We start from the raw sequence: 25,814 nt of genomic DNA, 5'->3' as shown, positions 1-25,814 counted from the left end.
GAAATAAACCATAGGAATCAGCCATTAGGATAGGAGGAAGTAGTAAGGAGTAGGCAGTCAGGAATCTGGGATTCTAGAATTCACATTGCTCCTTACTTTGTTTTCCTTTTTCGTTGTTCCTCAATCTATCCTTCCATAAAATGGGTTGATTGAACTTGCTGATTTTAAAGCTCCCTTCAGTTTTGACATTACATCTCGACAATGTCGTGACTGCTTTTCTGTTTCCTTTGCAGTGCTTCCCGTTGATGCAAGCGAGGAAGAATGCTGGTAAGTGCATGAGGCGGGGTTCACAAGCAACATACAATGAGACTAAGCTTCTCAGTGGTTCTTAGAGACCAGCTGATCAGGTCCCCTAGGGACAGGAGCCAGAGCCTGAGATGCTAAGCTCAAGACATCCTCTCTGTCTCCCTCCACTGGGCATTTCTTGGTCTCTTTTGGGGCCCTGCCTTTTGGTTCCAGGCAGAACTTCCATTTCTCAGATGGAGGTTTTGCTTTTGTCTGGGAGCCAGGAGAGGATTTCCCTCTAGAGCTATCAGCAAGTGACAGGCACCCACATGCTTCCCTTGCTCTCAAATGTCTTCTTTCCACTGGGAAGTGTATTACTGGTGGGAGATATATTGGGAAAGAGAAGCAGGTAAGTGAAAGGGGAAGGGAAGAGTCTCTGATATTCCCAAAACTTGCTTTATCTGGAAGGTTTTCAAGAGATTAGTTAGGCTAAGAGAATAAATGTAGCCTTCATGTAAAAAATTTCCTCCTTCCTGCTGGGTGTGGTGGTGTATACCTGTAATCCCAGCAGCTGGGGAGGCTGAGGCAGGAGGATCATAAGTTCAAAGCCAGCCTCAGCTACTTAGTGAGGCCCTAAGCAACTCAGTGAGACCCTGTCTCTAAATAAAACACAAAAAAGGGCTGGGGATGGGGCTCAGTGGTTGAGTGCCCCTGAGTTCAATCCCCCATATCAAAAAAAAAAAAAAAGAAAAGAAAGAAAGAAAGAAAAAAGAAAAAAAAGGGGGGGGGGATGCCATGAAAGTAGAAGGGAAGCCATTGGAGTCAAGGAGGAGAATAAGTGGGAGGGAAGAGAGGAGAGTAAAGGGAAGTAGGGGGGAGTTGGTGAAGCTGATCAAATTATACTCCATGCATTTATGAATATGCCATAATGAAATTCACCATTGTATACAATTAATATGCACTGATAAAAAGTTGAAATATCATGTTTTTCTCAGCCTACTGAGACACTAAACAAAACAAACAAAACCTCTTTTTCCTCTTTAACAAGTTTCTATGGGCCTGACTGCCTATCTGCCTTCTGCCCTCTGATGTCCTCCTCGGATGTGGACAAGTAAACACTCCCTGAGCCACTTCCTTCTTTCAAGGAGGACACAGTTGTCTAGAGAAGGGTGACAGGTTTGGGAAGTGAAAGAAGGATTCTGACCAGGGAAGCATTTGCTGCCATGGCTGGACTAGTGGCACGGGCCATGTTTCACTGAGGTCATGGGGTCAACCTCCTGTCTCTCTCCTGACCTCAGCCACTCACTGGCTCCAATTTTTCATGAAGATGAAGTCACTACTTGCATGATCATAGCTTCCAGGTGGCAGTTAGGGTAAGGGGCACTGAAACATAGAGGCACCAATGTCCTGCCAAGGGTATCTTGGGAAGGTACTGGAAAAGGTCCTTATTCCTGAGGACCATGCAAAGTAGTTGGAGATGTTTTGGGCATAGTCCTTCCAGGAGGTAGACCAGGGATCTGGTAAATTCCCAAGGACTTTTCTACCTTAGGACCTTGAATTATTGGGTGGTGCCTTCTAAAACAGAACTGACAAACCAGTGCAGTGGTGCATGCTTGTTAATGAGAGCTACACAGGAGGCAGAGTCAGGAGGATCACAAATTCAAGGCCAACCTCAGCAGCTTATTGAGGCCTTAAGCAACTTAACCAGACCCTGTCTCAAAATAAAAAAATAAAAAAGTACTGGAGAATAAAACTGGTAATACAGCTCTGGCTTCAATCCCTGGAAACAAAACAAACAAACAAAGCTAGGCATGGTGGCGCACACCTGTAAATTCAGCTACTGTGAGGCGACTGCAGGAAGATCACAAGTTCAAGGCCAACCTGGGAGATTTTAGTGTGACCCTGTCTCAAAATAAAAATTAAAAAATAAAAAAGGGCCAAAGGTGTAGTTCAGTGATAGAATAGTATAAGTGAGGCCCTAGGTTCAAACCTCAGTAGTGAAGAAAAAAAAAAAAAAGAAACGAAAGAGAAAGAAAGAAAAGAAGAACTCGGGGGTGAGGTGTTTATTTGCATTGCCATGACAGTAGAAGGAACCTATTTTGAAGCAGAACACTGCTTTGATCAGCATAGAGCATACATCTGCTCCTTCAGTACCCCCACCCCACCCATCACCATTCCAGGGCTTCTTGCTGAGCACAGTTCCTGCTTTGCATCAGAGACCTCTGGGGGTACAAGATGTATGTGCCGCCCATACTGGGGGAAGGACAAACTTCTCCATTTCAGAGACACCAGCTGCAAAGGCTAAAAAGAAACCCCTTGGGCCCTGAAATAGTGACCCCCCCAGACGAATGCATTTGCAGCTGCCAAGCTACCTCATTAGAATGTCTGTGCCAGGCTGAGGCGCCAGTGAGGAACCCCAGGAGGGTGGTCACCCAGTGGCTGAGGGGTCTGTGGCTCCTAGAGCAGAGAGGAGTGTCTTTTAGGGGGTGGAACCAGGCAGAAGAGGTTGCCACCTACAAAGCTGTGATGAGACTGGTCTTCCTACTCCTTCTTTAGGTTCAAGTTTGAAAATGTCTATTTAAGGGCAAATATGAACACATTATCTCAGGCCGATTCGAGGACAGTTTGCAAGAAGTGATGATTTTATGTGGATGTGGCAATCATACCAGCAAGGCATTGAGAAACACAGCACCTGGATTTTGGCCCAAATATCATTACAAATTCACTGTGTGAGTCCAGGCGAGTTGCTTCCTCTCTCTGGACCAGTGTCCACATCTATAAAATGGGATGTCCACATCTTATTGCATGGGATTCTTATGAGTCATAAGACACAGTGCCTTAAAAACATCAAAAAGCTGAACAAATGTGATTGACTTTGAGATTTCATAGAGGGAATGAGCAGAGCTCTTGATTTGTTTTATTATTGATTGATTGATGGAGTGGTGATGGCTTCATACACTTTAAAATTAAAGAGATACAAAAATAAAAATGTTTTTGCATCCCTGACCCTCAACTATCTAGCAATCCTCTTAGAGGTGACCAATTAGTAGCTTCTTGGGCCCTCAGTGAGTTCAGAGGTTTGGAAGAAAGTGTGCTGTGCTGGATGGGACTGCAGAGGGATCTGTGATTGCCTGAATCTAGTGAGAGTCGGGTGAGGACAGCCTGCACAAAGGGGAGCAGAGCAGGGATGGGGGGCAGGAAAGTGGGGCAGTAGAATCAGCATTTGTTGGGGACCCTGTGTTGACAGTGCCACACATGGCGCCATGATCCTAAGAGACTTCCTCTTCTCTGAACCTACATACTGACATCTGAACCCTGAATCTGTTGTGTTCTTACATGCTATGCTTCCAAGGGCCACTACAGTAGAACAGAAGTGGCAGAGAAGAGAACCAGCTAGGGTCTTTTTAGAGACCAAGAAAGTGGAGACACTGACTCCAGCTGACAATTGCATATAATTTGCATATATCATTTTTCCTATCAGGATGAGTCAATGGAAGATTTCTCTGATATGGTACGACTTTTGTCCTAGTGGTCCCATGGACCGAGGAAACCTTGGCAGGGGGGTCTCATGGGACACCTTGGCATTGTCTTATAGGAGAGCATGAAGAGTGTCCAACTGGACTCAATATATGGGGTGCTGCCCAGGCCCAGAGGATGACCTGGATGACCTTTGACAGCTCTGCTGTTGTGGTCTATCTAAAAATCCACAGCGTTCAGCCCTGGAAGCTAAGACAGGAGGATTGCGAGTTCAAAGCCAGCCTCAACAACTTAGCAAGGCCCTAAGCAACTTAGTGAGACCCTGTCTCTAAATAAAATATAAAAAAAGGGCTGGGTATCTGGCTCAGTGGTTTAGCACCCCTGGGTTCAAGCCCCGGTACCAAAAAAAAAAAAAAAAGAAAAGAAAAAAAAAATCCAGTGTTTCCCAAACTTCACTTATTTGTAAACCAAGTTCAGAATTTTTTTTTTTTTTTTGGAGGTTCTGGGGATGAAACCCAGGACCTCGTGCATGCTAGGTTTAGGCAGTAATAGCTGTGTAATTAGGTTTTCGGGTACTGGTTAGTTTTTTTTTTTTAATTCATAGTAAATTAAATAGATATTCATCACAATTCAAAATGTTAATGTACCATCCCAAATCATCCCACACTAATATCTACCAAACTCTGGAAAATATAGAGCTAGAGGTAATAGGAACCAGCAGGTCAGGAGGAGGATCAGGCCTCAGGGGCACATTCCCCACTCAGGCATCTGGGATTTCTGCATTTCCTCATGCTTTTTTCAAGTCCTCCTACCTCGAAGTGCCTCTAACACGGAGATTTCTGAAGCCTAAGGGAACCCCCTTCCTTTAAACAAAACCCACAATTCAAAACTGCCTCTTAGGTACTGAAGCAAGAACATGTGACCAGGAGCTCTATGTTCCAGTTTTGGCTCTGCTTTTTGCCACCTGTGTGACCTTGAACCTGTCCCTTGCCCTCCTTGGGCCTGAATGTCCCCAACTATGAAATGAGTACTTTGCTCCAAAGGATCTCTAAGGTATCTTGCTGCTCTGAAATTCGTGACTCCTTGGCTTGCACACCAGTTCTGCTGAACAGTTCAGCTCCCCTTCCCAGCCGCCTGGAGAGGTGAGGGGGCTGCTGACCTTCCTTCCCACCACACTGGGGCCAGATCCTCCCTGAGGCCCTTGCTCCTAGAGCACAAAGATCCTTTTGTTGGCCAAAGTCATTCAAGGCTTCTCTCCAGGCTCCTGCTGAAGTGACTGAGGTGACCTGAGGGGGTAATACTTTGCTTGTAATAAGAGCCCCTGCTCCCAAACCCAACTGGCTCCTGTCTGGCTGCAGGCTTAGCCTCTGCACCAGATTCTCCAGACCCTTCCTTCGAGCTCCAAGGCCTTGGAAGACCTATTTAAAAGGTAGAAAATAGCAACAAATTTATTTATTTAAATGCATTCATTTAAGATGCTATTGGGTGTTCCCTCCAAGGCTCAAGAGGGCAGTAGGCTAAAGTACTAAACACATGAAAATCATCAAAATTAAGAATAATTTGATCTGCTTCCTGTCTTCTGAAAAAGACCAAATCATTCTTATAACTAACTCTTAACACATCTGGTTATTTCACATTGGTTTATCAAACATTTGACAGATGTTTTACCCAACAATTTGGAATAGTATAAAGATTTACTTAGTTAGGGTGTATCTGGAATTGATTATTATTTGAGACAGGAAATCTTTCAACCATGACCTACAGTGAATTCAGCCAAGGCAAAAACATTTTGAGTTGAGAGATCTAAGATGTAGACCCATGCCTTCCATTAAACTCATTCTGAGACCTTGAGTTAGTTGCCTTCCCTCCCTGGGCCTTTGGTTTTATTGTCTGAAAAATGAGAAGGTTGAACTAGAAGGTTCTCAGGTCCTCTGCACTTTGACTCCATATTATCCCCTATGTCTTTGCCAAAAGTCAGGCTGAACAGAGGGGGTTAGGGTCAGTGGAAAGGGCAATTTCAAGATGTTATTTGAGGTGGGGGAAGGGTTCCCAAAACTGTGGAGGCATATAGTGAATGGTTTCCTTTGGGGCCAAAGGGACTGAGAAATCCAGGTGGCCAGTTCCTGTTTTCAGGAATGCAAACCAGACTCAAGCCTCAGCTTACAGATGCAGGACAGACAAATGTACTGAGGCACAGTCTAGCTGGCCATTTTTGTAAGCTGGGACTGTCCAGAAGATCAGGAGATGAAGAAGGAATGGGAATTCGAGGTCAAATGCCAGGTCTGTAAAGGACTTGGGAGGCGCTACTGGACACTTGCACCAGAAGGGCCTGTGGATCCTTTAAACTCAACACTAAAGATTGCAATTCTTCATCATTCTTTTGGAAGCTTTCTTTCTTCAGATTCCCTTTCTTGGTTAATGTGCCACCATCCACCCTAGACGCATGGGAGTCACTTGGACTCTGCCATCTTTCTCTTTTGCTACCATTTAGCCACCAAATCACGTGCATGAGACTTTATTTGTTTATCTATTTGGTGCCAGGGATTAAACTCAGGGGCTCTTAACTACTGAGTCACATCCCTAGCCCTTTTTAATATTTTATTTAGAGACCAGTCCTCCCTAAATTGCTGAAGCTGGCCTCAAACTTGTGATCCTCCTGTCTCAGCCTCCTGAGTTCTTTTTAATGCTTCCTAAATGTGTCCCTCTGTTTTATCTGCTCCATCATTCATCCACATTGTCATGCACACTTCCATCTAGGTCCAAGCAGCTGTTGCAGGGATGGTCTCTATTACTTCCTAACTGGTTTTCTCACCATTATGCTTTCTCTACCACTTCACCTTCCATATTGCTACCAGAGTTCTCTCTTTTAAAGAAGATTTTAGGGCTATGTGTAGCTCACCGGTAGCATACTTGCTTAGCATGCACAAGGCCCTGGGTTCAACCCCCAGTACTGCAAAACAACAACAAAAACTCAACAACTCTGTTTTATACCTTTGACCAAAATTCAACTTCTTTGCTTTGGTATTCAAGGTCATCACACACCACATCACCACATTTCCGAACCCCAGGGGACAACACACTAGTTCTTGGACAAACATGGAACACTCATATTGGACTCTCTTGGTAGTAACTTTGCCAGTCCCTCTTCATCTTGGCTTTTCAAGCCACCCTCGGACTCCCTTCCCTTCCCATCATGTCCATATCTCTGTTACAACATATCACACTGTTCTATGTTGGCTTCTTTCCTTTATTGTCTCTCCTATAGACCATGAGCTCTTATTGTACAATGGCCACATCTGACTAATCCCTGTATTCCCAGAAATAAGCACAGGGCCTCACATAAACAATCAATCTTCCAAGGACTGTCTTTTATTTTTGATGGCATAGCAAAAGAACTTCTGGTAATCAGACTGGTGAATTCTTCTCAGAAGATTTTCTTCCCTATGATTTCAGCTCTGAACTAGTTATTATAGATCAACACAGAGCTCCACTGGCTCCAGAGGATATAATGTCTTAAGACAGGGCCTTGAGGGCCCAATAGTGCTAACCAGTGGTGCAGATCCATGTAAAGCACATTTTCAACCCAACATTTAAAACTTTGAGGTTGCCCTCCATCTCTATGCTGGAAAGGCAATTAAGTACCATATTAATCAATGCTTTTCAAACCAAATACTAAGGACCCCTTGGGTCCCCAGAAATTCTGGGGAATCAGAGTTCAAAGTTGAGGGATATCTCATGTCTACTTCATTCAACTAAATCCATTTTACCTTTTGGAGGTCTCATGGAGATTTCATGTGGAGACTGGAGCCTACCACATGGAAGTGAAGGTTGGCGGAGATCATAGCTTGAGTTTAGTGTTCAATTGCTAACTGGCTTTGTTTTTTTTTTTTTTTATTTATTTTGTACTAGGCATTGAGCCCACAGGAAATTAACCACTGAGCTATACTCCAACCCTTTTTAGTTCTTATTTTGAAACAGGGCTTCACTAAAGTTGCTGAAGCTGGCCTCGAACTTGTAATCCTCAGAACTTAGTCTCCTGAGTTGGTAGGATTACAGGTATGTGCAACTCATGCCCAGCTCCTGGTTGACTTTTATACCATTCCTGCTATGTGCCCACTCAGGTTCTGACCAAACTTTCCAGGTAGAGTAAAGCCTTTTCTGTTCTACACTCAGTTGAAAGTTCTACTTTATGTTGAGAGACCTCGCCTTACAACAAATTCTACCCAGTGATCCTGTTTTAAGCTCATTAGAGTCTTATGAGAGGAGTGTGCTCCTTCTTCCTTATGACAGCTGGCATTTAGAATTCCCCAATTCCTGGGGTGGAAGGGACCTTAGAGATTATATGGACCAATGCTCTCATTGCAGCTGGGGGGAAACCCAAAGAAAGTAAATGATGTGCACCACAGCATATAGCTAGAGGATAACAAAATGGAGACTGGAACTCAGGTTCCACTCATTTTCAATTTCCTGCCCAGAATCTGTCCCTCCTCGAAATGAAAACTCTAGCTCTTAAAAATAATTTCTCACAGTCCTAGCTGGGTATGGTGGCACACACCTGTAATCCCAGCAGTTTAGGAGGCTGGGGCAGGGGGATCATAAGTTCAAAGCCAGCCTCAGCAACTTAGCGAGGCCCTAAGCAACTTAGCAAGACCCTGTCTCTAAATACAAAATAAAAAGGGCTGGGGAGATGGCTCAGTGGTTAAGTGACCCTTGGAGATATATATATGAATGACAGTCCTGATGACTTCCTTAACCTTATTCCCAGTGAACAGGAACCAATGGCTGAAGACTAGTCACTGAGCTCTGAAGGCTCCATGGTGCCCAGGGATTGGTCTTCCTGGGGATAGGGCCAAAGCAGAGGAGAACAAACTGGTGTCACAAGCCTAGCTGATCCCTCACCATAACCTGAGTGTCATTCCTTGTCCTCCTTTTCTTTCCATAGGACAGAATTTCACTCAAACAGCCCTCCCCCATGGCAGGGCAGCCAAGGGGTAGTTTTCAGTGGCCCCTTCTGACCTGTTTGCTAGAGGGTTCCTGCTGTGTGACCTTCCACATCCCAAACCCAGAAACAGGAAGAGTTGGTTTGGTTTGCGTTTTGAGAAGAAAAATGAAAACATAGGAAGTAGAGCTCCTGAGAACAGAGGCTTCCAATCCTGTGTCCATTTGTCCCTGGAGCAGGATATTTCAGGGAATACATTCCACAGGGGAAGGGAACAGCCTCCTTTATTAAAAACAAAACACAAAGCCCTTCAAGGTTTGGAAAAAGAAAAAGGCCAAAAGGAGATTCTTAAGGAGGGGAGGGTCAGTCATTTCAGAATCTCCAGCCCTTCCCCCACCCCATCCGCCACTTGAAACTGTCATACTTTGATCTCACTGCTGTTATCACCATATCTGGCTCCCCAGAGATGTCCTGCTTCTTTAACCTATGGCCCAAGAGAGAATCCAAGCCCCCTTTCTTGTTTCTCTGAGGATCACCAAAGCAGACTGGTACTCAGAGCCCTCCTTTAAAACAAAAAATAAAAAAATAGACATAATTAGAGGATGTGCAAACAGGAGAACAACATTTGGGCTTTATAAAGTGCTGGCTCCTTGTTTTCAGAACCCCAACAAAAGCAGGGAAGTGCTTTGTCAGTGCCCAGATATCTCTCAGGATAACTACTTCATCACCCCTAATAATACTGCTGTGCGTTTGCCTGGCTTTCTGCCCTCTCAGCTCTCTATCACTGGGAAATGGGTGCCATATTTTTCCCTACCCTGTTGCTAGAAGGGCCAATGAAAAAAAGTGTTTTGGAAGGAAGCTTCCCAGGATCTCTGGGATCCTTTTCGGTTCTGGTTTCTGGTTGAGGAACATGCCTAGTTCACAGCTATTGCCAGCTTAGAAGTGTGACTTGTTCTTGGGTGCCAGAGAAACACATGTACCTGTAAAGAAATCAACTCTTTCCACCTCTGGATATCCTATGCACACACATGTACAAATGTCACATGTGTGGCATTTCTGAACACATAGCCTTATTTACCAAAATCTTAGTTTCACAGAATAATAAGAAATTCACCACACAAAACCATACCACTGTCTCCCCTGGGGCCAGAGATAAGTAGAACCTCTTCCTGTATGTTACTTCCAAGAGCATCTGCTTACCACAGCTTATTTTTGTTAGAAGATCTGGGGACAAACTAACATTTTATATTAAAAGAAGTATAGACCTATTGTGGAATAGCATGTTAAGTTCACAAGAACCTGTAAGATGAAAGTTTCCTACTTGTTTCTGGCTTCAGGGGATTCTCCTCCAGCTTCTAGGGGCTGAGTGGAGATGGAATTCATTGTGTTCAGTCATTTGGGTGTGCTTTGGTGCAAGAAGCACTGATTGAAATGGTGGCCTTCTTGAGGGTAGCAACTTGTTTCCTCTCTCTCTGTAACCTCTAATATAGAGCCAGCCACAGAGAGCACTTGGGAATTTTTTCTTCCATCTATCCCTCTGTCCATCCATCCATCTATTCATCATTGCCAAGAAACAAGCAAAAAGGCAAATCTTAGTGTACTGGAAATAACTCAGTGTTTGGAGAATCCACGCTTCTCTTGGTCTGAATTCTTTTTTAAAAAAAATATTTATTTCTTTTAGTTGTACACAATACCTTTATTTATTTATTTATTTATTTTTATGTGGTGCTGAGAATCAAACCCAGGGCCTCGCACGCGCTAGGTGAGTGCTCTACCACTGAGCCACATCCCTGGCCCTCTGTGTCTGAATTCTGACTCAGTTACTTATTAACCGTGTGATCATCTCTTTAAACCTTAGGTGTCTCAATTTTTAAAGGGGGGGGGGGTCCAGCTGAGTATGGTGGCACACAACTGTAATACTAGTGACTCGGGAGGCTGAAGCAGGAGGTTCACAAGTTCGAGGCCAGCCTCAGCAACTTAGCAAGGCCCTGAGTAATTTAGTGAAACCCTGCCTCAAAAAAAAAAAAAGAAAGAAAGAAAAGAAAGGGAGTGGGATGTGACTCAGTGATAAAGTACCCCTGGGTTGAATCCCCAGTACCAAAAATAAATAAATAAAATAAAGTGGAGTCCATATACTGAACTCCTGGCTTTGGGACCTAACTTCAATGAAGGGGGTGGGAATGCTCTATAATCTCACAGACTACACAAAAACTATAGTTATTAAATGATGATAAAATTATCATGACAAGTAGCCCAGGCAGTAGGATTGGGGAAGGAGGAGGCATTTTCTCCAGTCCAGAAGTCTGATTTAAGATTAAAAAAGCAGGAGCTGAGGCCTCAGGAATGAGCCCCAGGCCTCTAGGATGGGGAGGGCAGATGTTGAATGCTGACTCCAGAGCTTCACCTGCACTCCAGGAGGCAGCATGCAGGCCAGAGGGGAACTTTAGTGGGGAGTGATAGAAAGATCAAATGTGCCTCATACACCTCAGGTCTCCAAAGACCAGATGTGCTGTCTTTCTTATGTCTGCCAATGAGCGCCTCTTAAATGGCCCAGTTCACAGCAAGGGTCATTCATCACTGGGACTTAAGTATAGCCAGGCAGGATGTGTTGACGTGGCTGCTAATAGGTTCTGTGACCTTGGGTAAGTCCCTCTGTCTTGGCCCCAATTTCCCCACCATTAAAAGGAAGGGACTGAACTGGGTAATCTTTAAGGTCCTTCAAGCTCCTACATTCTGTGTTTCTATTAGCGTTAACTGGAAAGGGGTTTGGCCTTGATTTTCCAAAAACTGTGAAAAATGTAATTTTCCAAAAATGTGATCGATCTTATAGTTTGACACCCAATCTTGACCTCTGGTGAAAAGCAGTTTGGGGAGAGGGTGCTAGGCTGGGGCCCCTTTCTGTTTGGATGTCTGCTGCTCCCTATGGTTCCTTCTGCCTGAGCCTGGCTGAACTGGCCCAGCCGGACATGTCCTAGGCAAACCAAGATCACAGTCCAGGTGAGAGCCATGTGGATGAAAGCAGGTGTTTCCCAAGCTCTGGACTCTGGCCCAGGTATCTCACAATGTAAAATGAGAAAAGGAAAGAAAACAGGAAATCCTACCCACTATGTGTACCTGATTGTTCAGGAAGAATTCCTTCTAGGCAGGCCTGTTGTCCCAGAAGTCAACCACAGCTGCTGAGTGGAAATGGCTGACTTATGCAGTCTCTGGAATTCTCGAATTCCCCGCACCCCATCTCAATCTGTTTAGACTTTGGCCATTTTTTTTGAAGCCCAGCTCAAATATTGTCCCCTCCCTCTTTTGAATCCCCAGAATACTGAGTGTCTGTCTTGTAGCAGACATGTTAGAAGATCATGTTCTGCCTTGTGTTCAAGCTATTTCCTTTCACATATGAAATAAAAATAAAAATACACACTCGGAGTAAAAATCTCAATGTATCTGCAAATAAAATGAAGATCTAAAGTCCCATAACCCCTGACTCCTCCTTTACAGAGTTACCACTGTTAAGAGGGTTTTGGGTTTGGTTTGCTTTTGTAGCTTTCCAAAAATCTTGTATTGTCAAAGCTCCTGAAAATGCAGATATGTTTTGCACAGGGAACTGGCCCTGGGGTCTAAACACTTGGGGTTGAGCCTCTGAGAGATCAGATCAGCTGGAGTGAATTCTGTGTCCTCTTTGATCTGCAAATGGGATAACAGTTCCTCTCTCACTATCTCACAGGCTGTTGTAAAGGAAAAATGAGATGAAAGCATCTAGGAGCCTGCAAGGGGGCCTATTTATCTCCATACTTGTCTCTGCAACTTGAGACTAAGCACCTTTGAAACAGAAACCTTGGCACATCAGGGGCTCTGTCCCCATTGCTCTTAGTTTCCCTGACTTGTCCAGAATGGACAGGTGATGATGCTGGGGGGCAATGGAACTTGTGCTCTGACCCTGCAGGGTTCATGCCACATAGCTCCTTGGCCTTTGTATGAAGCCAAACCTGGCTGAGAGGACCATTTTTCTGAAGTTACTTAGCTTGCAGAATTCTGTTCCTCCACCAAGTGGTCACTGGCCAAGCCTCCTTGTCTCCATGAACTTTTGTTATTTTGAAAATTCTGCAAATCTTGTTTCCACTCTGTGCCTCACTAGACAACCAGTTCCTCAGATTCTGGCCTCAGTGAATGTTTTTGAAGTTCCTTACCCCAAAAGAACGTGTGTGTGTGTGTGTGTGTGTGTAAAGGTAATAGAAAGATGTGGCCAAGAAGATTCAATTTTCTAAATGAACCAGTTAGAAAACTATTGGAAATTAGATATGGAAAGCTTCTCAGATGTCATTTAGTCCAACCTCCTTTAGATGGGGAAACTGAGACCCAGATAAGTGAAGACACTTGCCCAGGGAGATAGTGGCCCTGATAACCAAGTAAAGGGGGCAAAGGATAAGCCTCTGCAATTTACCTGTGGGCTGAGGGGGTTAAAGTTGAGGAAACTAGCCTAAGGAAGGTGGGTGGGGCCAGGGAAGAGATGGGCGTGGCCAGAGAGAAGTGGGGGGCTCAATCAAGAGAAACAGTGGAGACCAGCTGCAAAATTCCCCTGGAAAGTGGAAATAGAAGAAATGGGAGGGTTGTGGTTTAGCAAGTTATTATGAGTCTTGCTGAGCAAGGAGAGAGAGGAGAGAGGAAGAGAAGGATTGAGGGGGCCAGAAAAGGAGTCCAAAGGGAAGAAGAAGGCTGAGCCAGGAATATGGAGGCGATTTAGAGTGACAGGGTCAGTAAGACCTGAAACGGAACAAATCAGCAGAGTCCTATACCATGTGTGGCATCCCACCACCTTCTAAAGTTCCCACCAGATCTCCTGCCTGATTTTTTCTAGGCTCTAAGCACATGAGCCAGTCCTTATTTTTATAGCAAACTCAGCACTTTTCCACTGCTCAGTCTTTGGAGAAGTGGCCCTAAACTGTAGGCAGATATGGCACACCAACATGAGGGGACTGGACAGCCTGGTTTGGCTGCCAGAACAGGTCCTAAGTTGCCCACTCTACAGCCACAATCTAAGTCAAAGTCACATTGCAAGATGAGGTTGACCCGTTTTAAAGACGGTGGGAAACAATTTGCCAAAGAGAACAACAACCAGAAAAATAACCAAATATATATGGAGAAGCAATACATGTTAAGAATGAGGGTCCTGGAGCCAAACTGCCTGTATTCAAATTCCAGTAGTACCCTTCATTTGCTGTGTGATCTTGGACAAGTTGCCAAACTTCTCTGTTCAGTCTCTTTATTTGAAAAATGAAAATGATAATAGTGACTTCTGAGAAGATTTGGAAGAATCAATTAAGTTGATCCCCAAGTAGCCTTTGAACAGTGCCTAACACATAGTTAGTGCTCAAAAATGGTCATTATTATTATTATTATTACCATTGTTCTGTGCTGGTTGCCCCTCTAGGCATTTCACTTGTGTTATACCCTGTAAGGTAACTGAGGCCCAGGTGCAAGAACACATCTAGTCTATTGACTTACAACCTTCTTAGATGCAGAACTTTCCCTGCCCCCACAAAGTTAATCCTATGTGAAACCCCACTATATCAAATACACCAACAGCATGGCTAATTGAAGCAAGGTGGGGGCCTGGAGTCTCCTGACTCAGTTTTGCCCTGTTCTTCCTGCAACAGCCCACAGCAGAACTTGAGGCTCTTCCTGCACTACTGATCTAGTCCAACTAAACTTGTATATGATGTTTAGATGATGCTGTCACAGCTCCAAGAGGGCAAGTAATATGCCCAAAGTCGTACAGCAAGCCAAAGACAGCATAATCACCGCAGGTATATTGGTCAAAGAGAACAGCTTCTTGGTTAAACTAGAACACAGAACCCACATCCCTGACTTGGGTCAGACAAATGCTAGGAAAAGAGGGTAAGCAGGAGTGAAGGGAGGTGTCTGCACATGTTACCAGGTGGCACTGATTCTGGCCTGGGGAAGAGGCTAGGCTACACTGCCCACCCCTCTGATTTCCCGCCACTCTGAAAATATTCAGAGGCAAACTGATAGGAAAATAGGTTTTCTTCAAAGCTATCTTTGAAAGAACATAAAAGAAACACATTCTTTCAAAAATTCCATCTTTGCAATCTCTGAGGGTAAACAAAGCTTTTAAAGAAGTAAAAGCATCAAAGTGAGACAAAAGGCAGGGAAAAAATATATATGCAGATTTAATTACCCTGTTGGACAGGCCTGGGGAGGGGGTAATCTCAGCTTGCTTGGCATCTTCCAGGCCAGCAGAGAGGGGGCAGCCCCTCAGGCTTTATGTGCAGTACAAGGAAGTTTCTCTCAATTTTACAGGCCCTTAATTTCAGTCTATTTCAGAGACTCATATCCTGCTTGGCCCACCGCAGACATCAAGACAATTCTCTACCCATTTGGAGTATCTCACTGCACAGGGGTTGGGGTTCCCATTAGCTCTCCAGTCTGTGGGATGCAGCTGACCCACAACTAAATTCCACCATCCAGGCCTTCCGATCGGGCTCTGGCCTGAGTTGGCATTTTTGCAGGTTCCCTCTTCTCTGGTTCCGGACTGCAGCCTGACTTCCAACTCATTGTTGGAGGGGAAGTCTGTGGGGAGGACCTGGCACTCTGCCCTATTCACAGCTAAAGTGTGTGTGCACCCCTATCTGTGGAGAGTGGGCCATTGCCGACACTGATTGGCTAAGAACCAATGAGTTGCCAACTTTTTTTTTCCAGGACCTCAACATAGGTTGCCTGGGGACACCACACTGAGGAGAAGTTATGGGAGAAATGCCCCCAGAGAACTTTGGGGCTTCTTGGTCATCTCTTCTTCTGACCGAAACTCTTGAGCTACTCAGGTCTGGTGACAGTCCTGGAAGACTGGATCTGCCGGGCAAAGCCTGGGCCAGAGCCTGGAGCTGCTTTTCCTTCCAGACAGAACTCAGGAGCTCCAGCTGTATGATGAGGGATGGACCAGAGGTTTAACGAGGGCCCACCAATTCCAGCCTGGCCTTCTGTGGACCCAGCGTCCTCTCATGCATTGGCCTGAAAGTCCAGGGGGACATACTAAGGGATGGATGCAAACAAGGCCTTCCTAGTTTGTCACAAGAAGAGGGGGATGCAGGAGGCAGAGGTTTTTTTTTTGTTTTTTTTTTTTTGGTACCTCGGATTGAACTCGGGGGCTCTCAATTTCAACCACTGAGCCACATCCCCAGCCATTTTTTTTGTATTTCATTTAAAGACAGGGTCTCACTGAGTTGCTCAGTGCCTCACTTTTGCTGATTCTGGTTTTGAACTCGTGATCTTTCTGCCTCAGTCTCCTGAGTCACTGGGATTACAGTCGTGCACCACTGCACCTAGCAGGAGGCAGAGTTCTGATCCCCAAGATGCAAACTGCTCCAGGGACACAAAAGCAGCCTTTGATCATGACCATGCTGGTTGCTTAAGTGGATAGAGCCTGGAACCCTTAACTAGATCACAGGGTATATGTTGCTACAGGGTGTATTGGTGCTACACCCTGCCAGGCAATGCGAAGAGGAGGAGGGACTTCTGCAAGTTCTGACATAGGTGAAGGTTTGTGTCCTAAGGCCAAGGAATGGGGATAGGGGACAGGTGTATGTGGGCACTGTAACTATTTCCCAGATAAAGGCAGAAAGAACTGAGCAGCCTGCACAGGGGCAGGAAGAAACAATGAGGTGAGGTGAAGAGTTAAAGGATGAGTTTGCAATTGACACACGCATCTTATTGAACAACTTAGGCTCAATAACTTGTCCCCATTTTTTCTCATCCAGGGCCTCTCACAGGCTAGACAAGCACTCTACTACTGAACTACACCCCCAGCCCTCTTTAAAGTTCTGTTTTAAGACCAGGTTTTGCTAAGTTGCTGAAGCTGGCCTTCAACTTCCATCTTCCTGCCTCAGCCTCCTGAGGAACTGGGATTACAGGTGTGTGCCACCAGGCCTGGCAAAACTTTCTATTTCTTTTTAGGTGAATAAATTGAGGCTCAGTAACTTGCCAAACGTTACACAACTACTGAATGGCAGAGCCAGGGTTTGAAACCAGAATTATGCCCAAATTCCCCTTTCCTTTTCCACAAAGTACATTTGGCCAGCAAGGGAAGGACAGAGAAAACTCACTGAAGTATAATGTTTGAGACCAAAAGCAACAAACCCCAACTCTCTGGGGTGACATCTAAGTCCTTCCATCTTTTCCATATGAACTCTGTCTAAATGTAGAAGCAATCATGGGGCCTTTGATGGGGAAACAGAGAAGCCAGCAAGCTCAGTTTTCCAGAGCAGCCTGCAGAACTATTGCCTTTCATGGCTCACTAGATGCCTCACTGGACAGAATGGCTTTCTGGTTAGGGTGCCAGGTTTGGTCCAGCCACATGAATGGCTGGATGGGAGGGGGCGTTGCCTCACCTGCAATTGTATTTCATGTTTGGTCATCAATTCATTTTTATGTACCTCCACCGTAATGATATGGGGGAAAGAAACCCCCCAATCTCTCAGCCATTATTTGGTTTTGTCAAGTCTGCTTCAGGGCTTCTCCCTCCCTCCCTCCCTCCCTCCCCATTTGTTCAAACCTTTTATCAATATTCTCTAAGGACAGACTCTGTGTCATACCCCTTCCTGAGCAATGAATAGGCCATAAATAATAAAATATGGTCCCTGTTCTCAGAGATTTCAAATTCTTATTGAGCAGGAAGATATATAAATAACTAAGCTCAATATAGAAGGACTGCTGGTGTAGCTGAGCTGTGGACTCATCCAGAAAGGGAATGACTTTTGCTATTCATAGGAACTACTCAAAGGATATATAAGACTCTTCCAGGTATAGGAGATAGGGAAAATACTTCAACCTTTTTGTGCCTCAGTTTTCTCAACTATAAAATGGAATAATAATAGTTTGTACAGATTTTCTAAAAGAAATTTGTGAGTTGAAATGTGCAAAGAGCTTAGAGTGGTGGTCAGGCACATTGAAAGCACCATATGATTGTGATGTAAGTAAAGGAAATAAGGATGTGAATTTCTGGGAAAGAGAAGAGCACATGTAACACATTTGGAGGGTTAATGAAGCTTGGTGTATTTTTGGAATGCCAGCTGAGTTGCTGGGTGAGCTTGGGCAGTCATTTGAATACCACCGTAGAAGTATGGACTTGTGCTGGTTACATAGTGCAATGGTAGAGCACTTGCCTAGCATGCCTAAAGCCCTTGGTTTGATCCTCAGTACTGAAAAAAAAAAGCATGACCTTGTCCCTTCAGTTATGAGAAGCCGCCTTTGAAGCTGGACTTTTGCAATAGGGGTAGGTGTTGGGGGGTGTGGTGGCAGAGAACTCCTGTGTGAAATGCTGTATCCATCAGCAAACAGGTGCTAGGACCAAGAGACTGTCACCAGCCAGGAAATAGTCACCAAACATGAATGGAGGAACAGCCCTGTGTATTGCCCAGCTCTGGGCTCAGATCCAAGGATTGATGAGGTGTGGGAAGAGGCACTAATGTCTACCCTCAGGAGCTGACAACCTAATTGGAATAAGGCCCAGTGCTGCCAATAAACAAATCAATAGATCTAGTGGGAAGTGGTGAAGGCAGGAAGGTAAGAGGAGCTCCCACGTGGCCTCAGAGGCGGTATATATGAAGGTTACTAGCCCAAGCTGACAGTCCAAACTGTGTGCCATTGAGAAAATCACACCCAAACTTGTCACAAAGATTAAATCATATGTAGAAATTAGAGTGTTGGCTCATGTGATAAAGGCTCCATAAACTTTAGCTATTCCTACTGACTGAGGGCCTGTCCTATGCCACGTGTCTGGCACCTCTGGGATGCAAGGTACTAGTTTGTAGGCATAGGAATCATAGAACCAATATGTCTCATCTTCCTGGGGGGTCAACTTTCCTCAAAGGCTTAAGAAGGAAAACACCAATTTGTATAAGAAATATATATATATATATATATATATATATATATATATATATATATATATTTGTGTGTGTGTGTGTGTAATATAAACTGGAAAATGCAAGTAGATATTTAAGATAAGAGCAGGAACTTCAAAGACATTCCCTGTGTGGAGCTAAAGCTTCAGGTTACATCTTCAGCCCCCACCCCCAAAGGCTTCACAATCTTCTCCCTCAGTCCCTGAGGGTATTTGAATACAAAAATGACACCAATGCAAAAAGTTTGAGCTCAGGAACCCTCATGACCTACCAATCATTCTTTAGAGTAAAGAAGATCCTTACAATTGTGAGGGAGATAATGGACATTCAGGTTTTAACTTCTGTCCTTGCTGCTTACTAGGTGAGTGAACTTAGCAAGTTACATTACTTTTGTCATCCTTCAATTTGTCCTTCTGTAAAAGGAGGGTGATGAAGACGATGATGGTTATGATGATGATGATAATAATAATAATACAACTACTTAGAGGGTTGTGGTTGACATTAAATAATTCTCAAAAAAACACTTAGAGCCATGGCAGGCACATAGTTAGTGCTCAATATATTTTAGCTGTTATTAAATCCATTCTTGCCTCTCTCCCCCACAGTAACATTGTCAGTTAGGTTTCATCCTGACCATTTTATGGAGAAGGAAGTTGAAGCTGTGTGAGGTTAGGTAAGATGCCCCCCTCTGCCAACAGTGGCCATTCCTGCAGTGGGGAGGCTGTGGGAGTGAATGACCTCTACAGTTCTTTCCAGCTCGGAGGTTCTGTGATTCAAGTTAATTTTTGGATCCCTCTTGTATCATTGTTAAGGGTAGGGCTGAAGCATTAGAACTCAGGAAATAGGGGAGGGATTGGTCAGAGACAGAGATGCCTTAGCAGGGTAGCAAATGGCTACTGCCGCCCTTCCTTCTAGGCTGCTGTGTCCCCACGCTCACGCCCAACCAGAGAGCAGAAGGGAAACTCCTATGCTGGGAGGAAGCTGGCTGGGGCCTCCTTTTCCTCAGGCTGGAACTTGCCCCTGTGGCAACGACAGTGAAGAGACTTCTGGAAACTCAGAAGTCAAAGGCTTAGTGGTGCCAAGCTGGGCTCAGAGGGTGCATCCTGGTGGTCATTTGCTCTGGCTGACCTAGTCCAGTATGGTGATTGCTGAGAGGCCAGTAGGTGCTGGGAGAGAAGAATGAGTTCCCCACATTCCTGATTTCACTGATTTTTGATGAAAACCAAAAAAATAATTCCATGAAATAGAGTGGCCTAATGAAAGGAGGAGCAGTCGGAATTCTGCCTTGATTCTGAAATGAACTCAGTGTGTGCCTCTGGGATGTCCTGGCCCCCACAAGAACAGTACATTCATTCAGTTGATAACTATTTTGTCAATGCCTATTGATTGCCAGCACTAACCTGGGGGAATGGGGTGATGGCATGAAGAATGACATGGTAACTTCTAATTCTCTTCCATTTGGATACTAAATCTATGAAAAGTGGGTTCAAATTGCATGCCAATAAGCACACATCAACTGAACACTCTCCTTTTTCCTAGACTACTGATCAAACATAAGGCTGCTTCCCTCAGAATAGAGGCACCCAGGGCGGAGAGGATGGAGGGGAAGGGCTGTGACCCATGACACAATGGCAATGTTGAACATGCTTTGTAAATGATAAGGGGTACAAACAAGAAATACAAACAAAGCTCAGAGAAGAGTCATAGCCCATATTATGCCACAGTTCTTGCAGAGCCAGTATGAAAATCTCGGGCCCCATACTGGCCTTGGAGAGAAATGAAATGGAAATGACTGGATCTGCAAGCTGGTGACTTTCAGCTTTGTAAATGAAATCAGTCAGGCCCTTCCACCACCTCCAAATCAGGTGATACAATTTTGCTTGCTATGGGTGGGGGGTTATGTACCTTAGAGTCCAAGTTCCAGGTGTGTGTGTGTTTGTGTATCAGTGGGGATAGGTCCCCACTACTGAGCTCTTCAAGAGTAAAAGTTAATTGTTATTTATGGAGCCTGTACTCTGTGCCAGGCACCCTGTGAACTCAGCCCTTCAAATCCTCACAACAGTCCTGTCACATAGAGATAACTGTCCCTGTATAGATGCTGGCCAAGTCATTTGTATTTTTGAGCCTGAGGTTTCCCATTTGTAATATAACAGAGTCTATAAAAGACAGCTTCCACTCCTGAACAGTCTTGGTACTTGCAGGATTTTAAGGTGCTCTTGTTGGAACATAGCTGGTTGCACTGCTCTTGCCAGCCAGCGGGAAAATGGGGCATTTGTGCATGTGCATGTGTGTATGAGAGAGAGAGAGAGAGAGAGAGAGAGAGAGAGAGAGAGAGAGAGAGAGAGAGAGAGAGAGAGAGAGAATATGAGAGAGAGAGAATGAGAATATGAGAGAGAGAGAATGAGAATATGAGAGAATGAGAATATGAGAGAGAGAGAGAATGAGAATATGAGAGAGAGAGAGAGAGAGAGAGAGAGAGAGAGAGAGAATGAGAATATGAGAGAGAGAGAGAGAGAGAGATACGGTGTGGGAGGCTGAGGAGTGTCAGTCTGGCAAGATGGTGGGAATCATCATTCCTCTCTCCAATCTAGTGCAAAGTCTTCTTCCATGTCACCTGGTTGGTGAGATTTGGGGCATATAGGAGGTAGACACAGGGGTATGAGAGCAGGAAGGAGGGAGATCAGTGGTGAGACACCTTTTAAATAGGAGGTCAGGGTGGAAAAGGCTAGAAAGTGACTCCAACCCATGAGGGGACTCCCGCCTAATGGCACTAGGGAGAGAGTGGCAGAGTAGATGACTTGAGACTAGCGTAGCTAGACTAGAGTTCCGCACACGGTGGGGGCGTGGAACTTTCTAGTCATTACTGAGGGGGCGGGGAGACTACAGCCCTCATTCCCTCAGCTCCTCCCTTGCTCCCTCCCTGCTTCCCTGGCCAGAGGCTCAGTCCGGGTGCAACCACCCAAGGCGCCAGTGCTGGACTAGCACACTTGCTCGCTCTCAGGCTCCAGAGCCTCTTGGTGCAGCGCAGCGCTGTGCGGCACCCACGGACACATGGCCGGAGCACGGGGCTGGGGGCCGGCCTTGTGGCTCCCGAAACCCCGGACGTGGACGCTGCGGGGTGTGAAGGGCACCCGATGCGACCTGCCGCGCTGGAATCCAGGTGAACAGAGCCCTGCAGACCCAGGCGGGGAGGTCCGGTCAGGGCTGGGCTGCCCTTCGCCCAGAGGCTCCTGCAGCTGCGTTACCGGCGCTGGCTTCGCGAAGCTGCCGGTCCTCACTGGCTCCCTGGCTTCCGTCCCCGTCCCGTTTTCTTCTATTAGCCCTATGCCCATTTGCCAAACTGCACCTCTGGCCGACAGTCCCCTCTTTTCAGGCCTTCCACCCCGCGCTCCTGCTTTCTTAATCGTGGACAGCTCTTGCTCTGTTCCAGAGGTGCCCCATCTTCTTATCCTGGCTGTCCATCTGGCTTTGTCCCTTCGTCTCTACCACTGCCTACACTCTTTGGCTATTAACCCATAGTAGGTGTTTAGAAAACAGTACGTTCTTTACTGCTGATTCTGCTAAGACTTTCTTAGCCTCTGTGTCTGGCGTTTGCTTGTTCATGCTTCTGCCTGTCTTCCTGTCCTGCTACATGTCTGACTCTCGGCCTGTATTTTCCCCTGGTCATTCTGTTGTCTATCTGCCCCTCTATCCAACCCCCTGGTTTTGTTTGATTGCTTTCAAACTCTATATCCTTGCTTCTTAACATTTAGACTGTAGCTCCCTACTTCCTATCCCCCTGTCAATGACCCCTTTGTACATCATTCTGTACCTCATGTGCCTATACCACTACCAGCCCAGTTATCCTTGCAGCACCTTTTTGGTCAACTCCCATTGCCTAAAAGCTTCATCCCAAGGCCTCTTTGAACCCAGAGGAATCTCTCAAAGTATCTGGAACTTTGCTTTTCTAAAAGTTGGCAGCTTTCTATATCTTTGGGCACTGCCTGCTACTTTCCCTGGTACACTCTATTGATCCTATCCAAATGATAGGGAGGAAATAGTAAACTGGGTTGGGTTTCTCACCATAGATTTGTAATGGATCCTGAACTACTGAAAGGGCACTCAAGAGATCCTAGATCAGACTCTGATTATACACACCACACACACACACACACACACTGGGGTCCAGAGAAGGCAAGATTCTCTGCCAGATCACCAAGCATCTCTGTGATAGAAGCAGCAGGTTAGAAACCAGATTTAGAGACCCTAGCCCCTGACCCAGGAGTCTCAATCCTGGGGGTCTGTTAATCCAGAGACATCAGATCCTGCCCACCCGTTTGGGATAGGCATTCTCTATTAGGATAGGCTACACTTGCCTCTCCCCACTGGAGTGGGAGTTCCAAAAAGGCAGAGACCCAGGCTGCTGTGACTTGGTACTCCATTCCACATCCCCATCTTTGCAAGTACCTGACCCAGACAGCGTCTGGGCACCACATTATCTGAACCATATGTTTGGGCATGGGGAACCCCAGCTGATGCTAATCAGATCCGAAGCACTATTTAGTGAGAGGGTGTGTATTTGGAGGGGTATGGTGGTGGTGTGTGTGTGGGGGAGCTATTCTTGGAGAAGAGCCTCTGAGAGGGGACAGGGACTTTGAAGCCAAGCAGAGCCTAACCCCTTGGCTAAGTGACCCTTGAACCTCACCACACATCCCACCCCCTCTCTGATGGCCTCCTGGGGCTTCTGAGGGCTGCCTTTCAGGGACAGCAGGGGGTGGTTGCCTGGAGGTGGGCTTAGTGGCCTGAACACAGATAGTTAAGCCCTCAAGACCCATTGTCACAGGGTTGGGCTGGGCCTGTTCTGGGCAGTACTATGAGAGCCTTACCCCTCCCCAAGCAGCCCTCCAATGTGTTGGGCGTGGGGTCTGGTGGCAGCAGCAGGGCAGGCCATGTGGGCTGATGGGGGAGCGTGTGGTAGAGAGGAAGAGCCCCCTTTCTTTGCCCTCCATCTCTTCCTCACCCTCCCAGGTTTTGTTGTGGAAGCCACAGCCCCAGAAGGACATGTGCAAGGCTCCCAGGCAAGGGGACAGGGTCCTGAGGTCTGCTCAGGGGCTCTGGGTGCCCATGGGTCCAGGTGCGCTGAGGGTGATTCTGTGGCAGAGACTGGTCCCAGCCTCTGAGCCCACTTGGCCTCACCCCTCCCTTCCACAGCTTTCCTCTCACCCTTCCTTTCTCTCCCTTCCACTGTTTTTTCTGGCCTTTCTCTTAGCTCCCTCCTTCCTCAGAGATCCTCACTCCACTCCTAGCCTCTTGCTCTGCAGAAGCTCCACATCCTCAGGAACACACAGAGAATCTCACAGAGCAGAGAATGTTCTGGAAAGAAAGGCCTTGGGAACTAGGGTCCTGCCTTTGTTTATCTAGGTGAGGAAATAAGACCTATCCCGGGCAGAGCCTGGATCAGGCCAAGGGAAGAGTTGGGGTCTAGAGAAAGTGACCGTGTGGCCGCAGCTGCTTGTGTGTGTGTGTTCCTGTTGAGGGGCGTGGGGCCAGATGAGGGGCAGTGGTAAGGGTGGGCTTGCCTTGGCTCATGTCCTCAGCACACTGTGACCTTCCACTGCAAGGCAGCCATGGGGTGGCTGGGGGTGGACATCCTACTCTGGGAGTCCATGCCTCCGTCACCAGTTGCCCTGTCCATGGTGACCTACCTCTTGGATTGGGCCTGGGCCAGGCAGACCCCCTTGAGGGAATGGGGGTTCATATGTGCTCCATCTGCCTATAGCAGCAAACCTGGGGCCCCCTTGAACCCACCAGCCAGTGCAGGCTCTGGCTGGGGTCTGCTGCATGGCTTTGGGGTCCAGCCTTCCACCGGGCTGACACCTTGCCTAGTGTTTGGTAGGGACGATGACAGCTCTTGGCATACCTGGGCGAGAGTGGGACTTGGGTGCTCTGCCTGCGTGCCCAGTCCCAGTGCCTGGAGTCACCTGTGGGCTGCTGAGGCTTCCGGGCACAGGGATGGAGCACCTCTGTGTCCCAGCTGAGGGGGGGGGGAGCGCAGAGAGGCTGGGTGACCCTGAAGTCCCCTGGCCTGGGTGGGGCTTGGCCAGCTCTGAGCTTCCCTCAGTGCCAGCGCAGAGCTCCTCCTTCCAGGCTGCTTGGAGGTGGCAGGTGGGTGCGGCCATGGTTGTGCCCTGGGCTGAGGGCTGAGAGGGGTCTTTGTGCTCCTCCCAGGATCCAGTTTTCTGTCCCCCATCCCCACTTGGCAAGGTACAAACAGTGAGGAGCCTGTGTGCCCGGCCCCTTTCCACCCCTGCCACTGCAGCCTCTGCCTCCTGAGATGTACCCCTGCTCACACTGCCCCCTCCTTAGTGCGGGTCCCCCTGCCGTGGCCACAGCACCTCAGGAATTTTCTTAATAAACCACGACCACTCCATGTTGTTCACATCTGATCAATGGCCCTCTTTCACGAGGCTGGGTGGGGACCCCAAGCCACCAGGAGCAGGTTTTGCTCGTGGACTTCCATGAGGCCTTCAGGAATGCGTGCACAAGTGTGGAAGCCCATGAGAGAAGGCATCTTTTGTCATGTGCTGGGAGGAGAGGTCACAGTGTAATTCATTTCCTCCTCAAGGCTCCACTTTCCCGTTTACACTCCTCAGCTGAGTTCCCACCAGTGATTTGCCGTTGCTCCCTTACCTTCCATGGAAAAAGTAGTGGTAGGGTCTGTTTGTTGCTGTCCTGACATTCGCTCCAGCCTTCGAGGAATGAGGCTGTGGGCTGCCTGCAACAGAGTGATAAAATCCTATTCCCAGGCAGAGAGGGATGTAGGGACTGTTGTGAGTCCTCAGAGAGGCCCATGTTGGACCCAAAGGTCTCAGAGACAGGTTCTGGCTGGTAGTAGGTGAAGTTGCTGTCTGCTACATTCTAGAAGAAAGAGACTGATTGGCCCTTTAAAAACATTAGTTCTATAGCTCCTTCACTCTGACCCCTGCCACTGGCCTTTACAGAACACTCTCACATCCATTGTGTCCACTTTGTGCACTTGTCATTAAACTCTCCTCCCATTTTACAGGTGAAAAAATTGATGCTTGTAGTGATACAATGACTTGTCCTGGGACTTGGTCAGAAAGCATAACTAGGACTAACATCCAGCTCTTCTTTCTAATCCAACGCTCTTTCCACCATTTCTCAGGCCTCTGTCTCCATATCTGGCACTTATGAGAACCTGCTATGTGGCAGCCATCATTTTAAGTGATTTTTAGCCCCGTAGCTCTGTTCCACAGCCACAG

The 25,814-nt window shown here is 46.6% G+C and overlaps 1 protein-coding gene across 2 annotated transcripts in view; it reads left to right on the top strand.

The window, feature by feature from the left end:
* The first annotated feature begins 242 nt into the window (after positions 1 to 242).
* Positions 243 to 25,814, top strand: part of Stard8 (StAR related lipid transfer domain containing 8) — a 64,810-nt gene continuing 39,238 nt past the window's right edge. The window contains exon 1 of one of the 2 annotated variants that reach the window (XM_046440259.2): positions 243 to 267. In XM_046440259.2, the coding sequence (XP_046296215.2) occupies positions 246 to 267 (22 nt within the window). In that variant the 5' untranslated portion in view covers positions 243 to 245. Of the gene's footprint in view, positions 268 to 21,520; positions 21,713 to 25,814 lie in introns of those variants that run through there. The other variant, XM_046440252.1, reaches the window with a different exon arrangement.

This window comes from Marmota monax, unplaced genomic scaffold, assembly GCF_021218885.2.
Source record: "Marmota monax isolate L192 unplaced genomic scaffold, Marmota_monax_Labrador192_F-V1.1 WCK01_AAM20220418_F8-fsc00134, whole genome shotgun sequence".
Taxonomy (NCBI): Eukaryota; Metazoa; Chordata; class Mammalia; order Rodentia; family Sciuridae; genus Marmota; species Marmota monax.
This window is presented reverse-complemented; position numbering and strand designations above follow the sequence as displayed.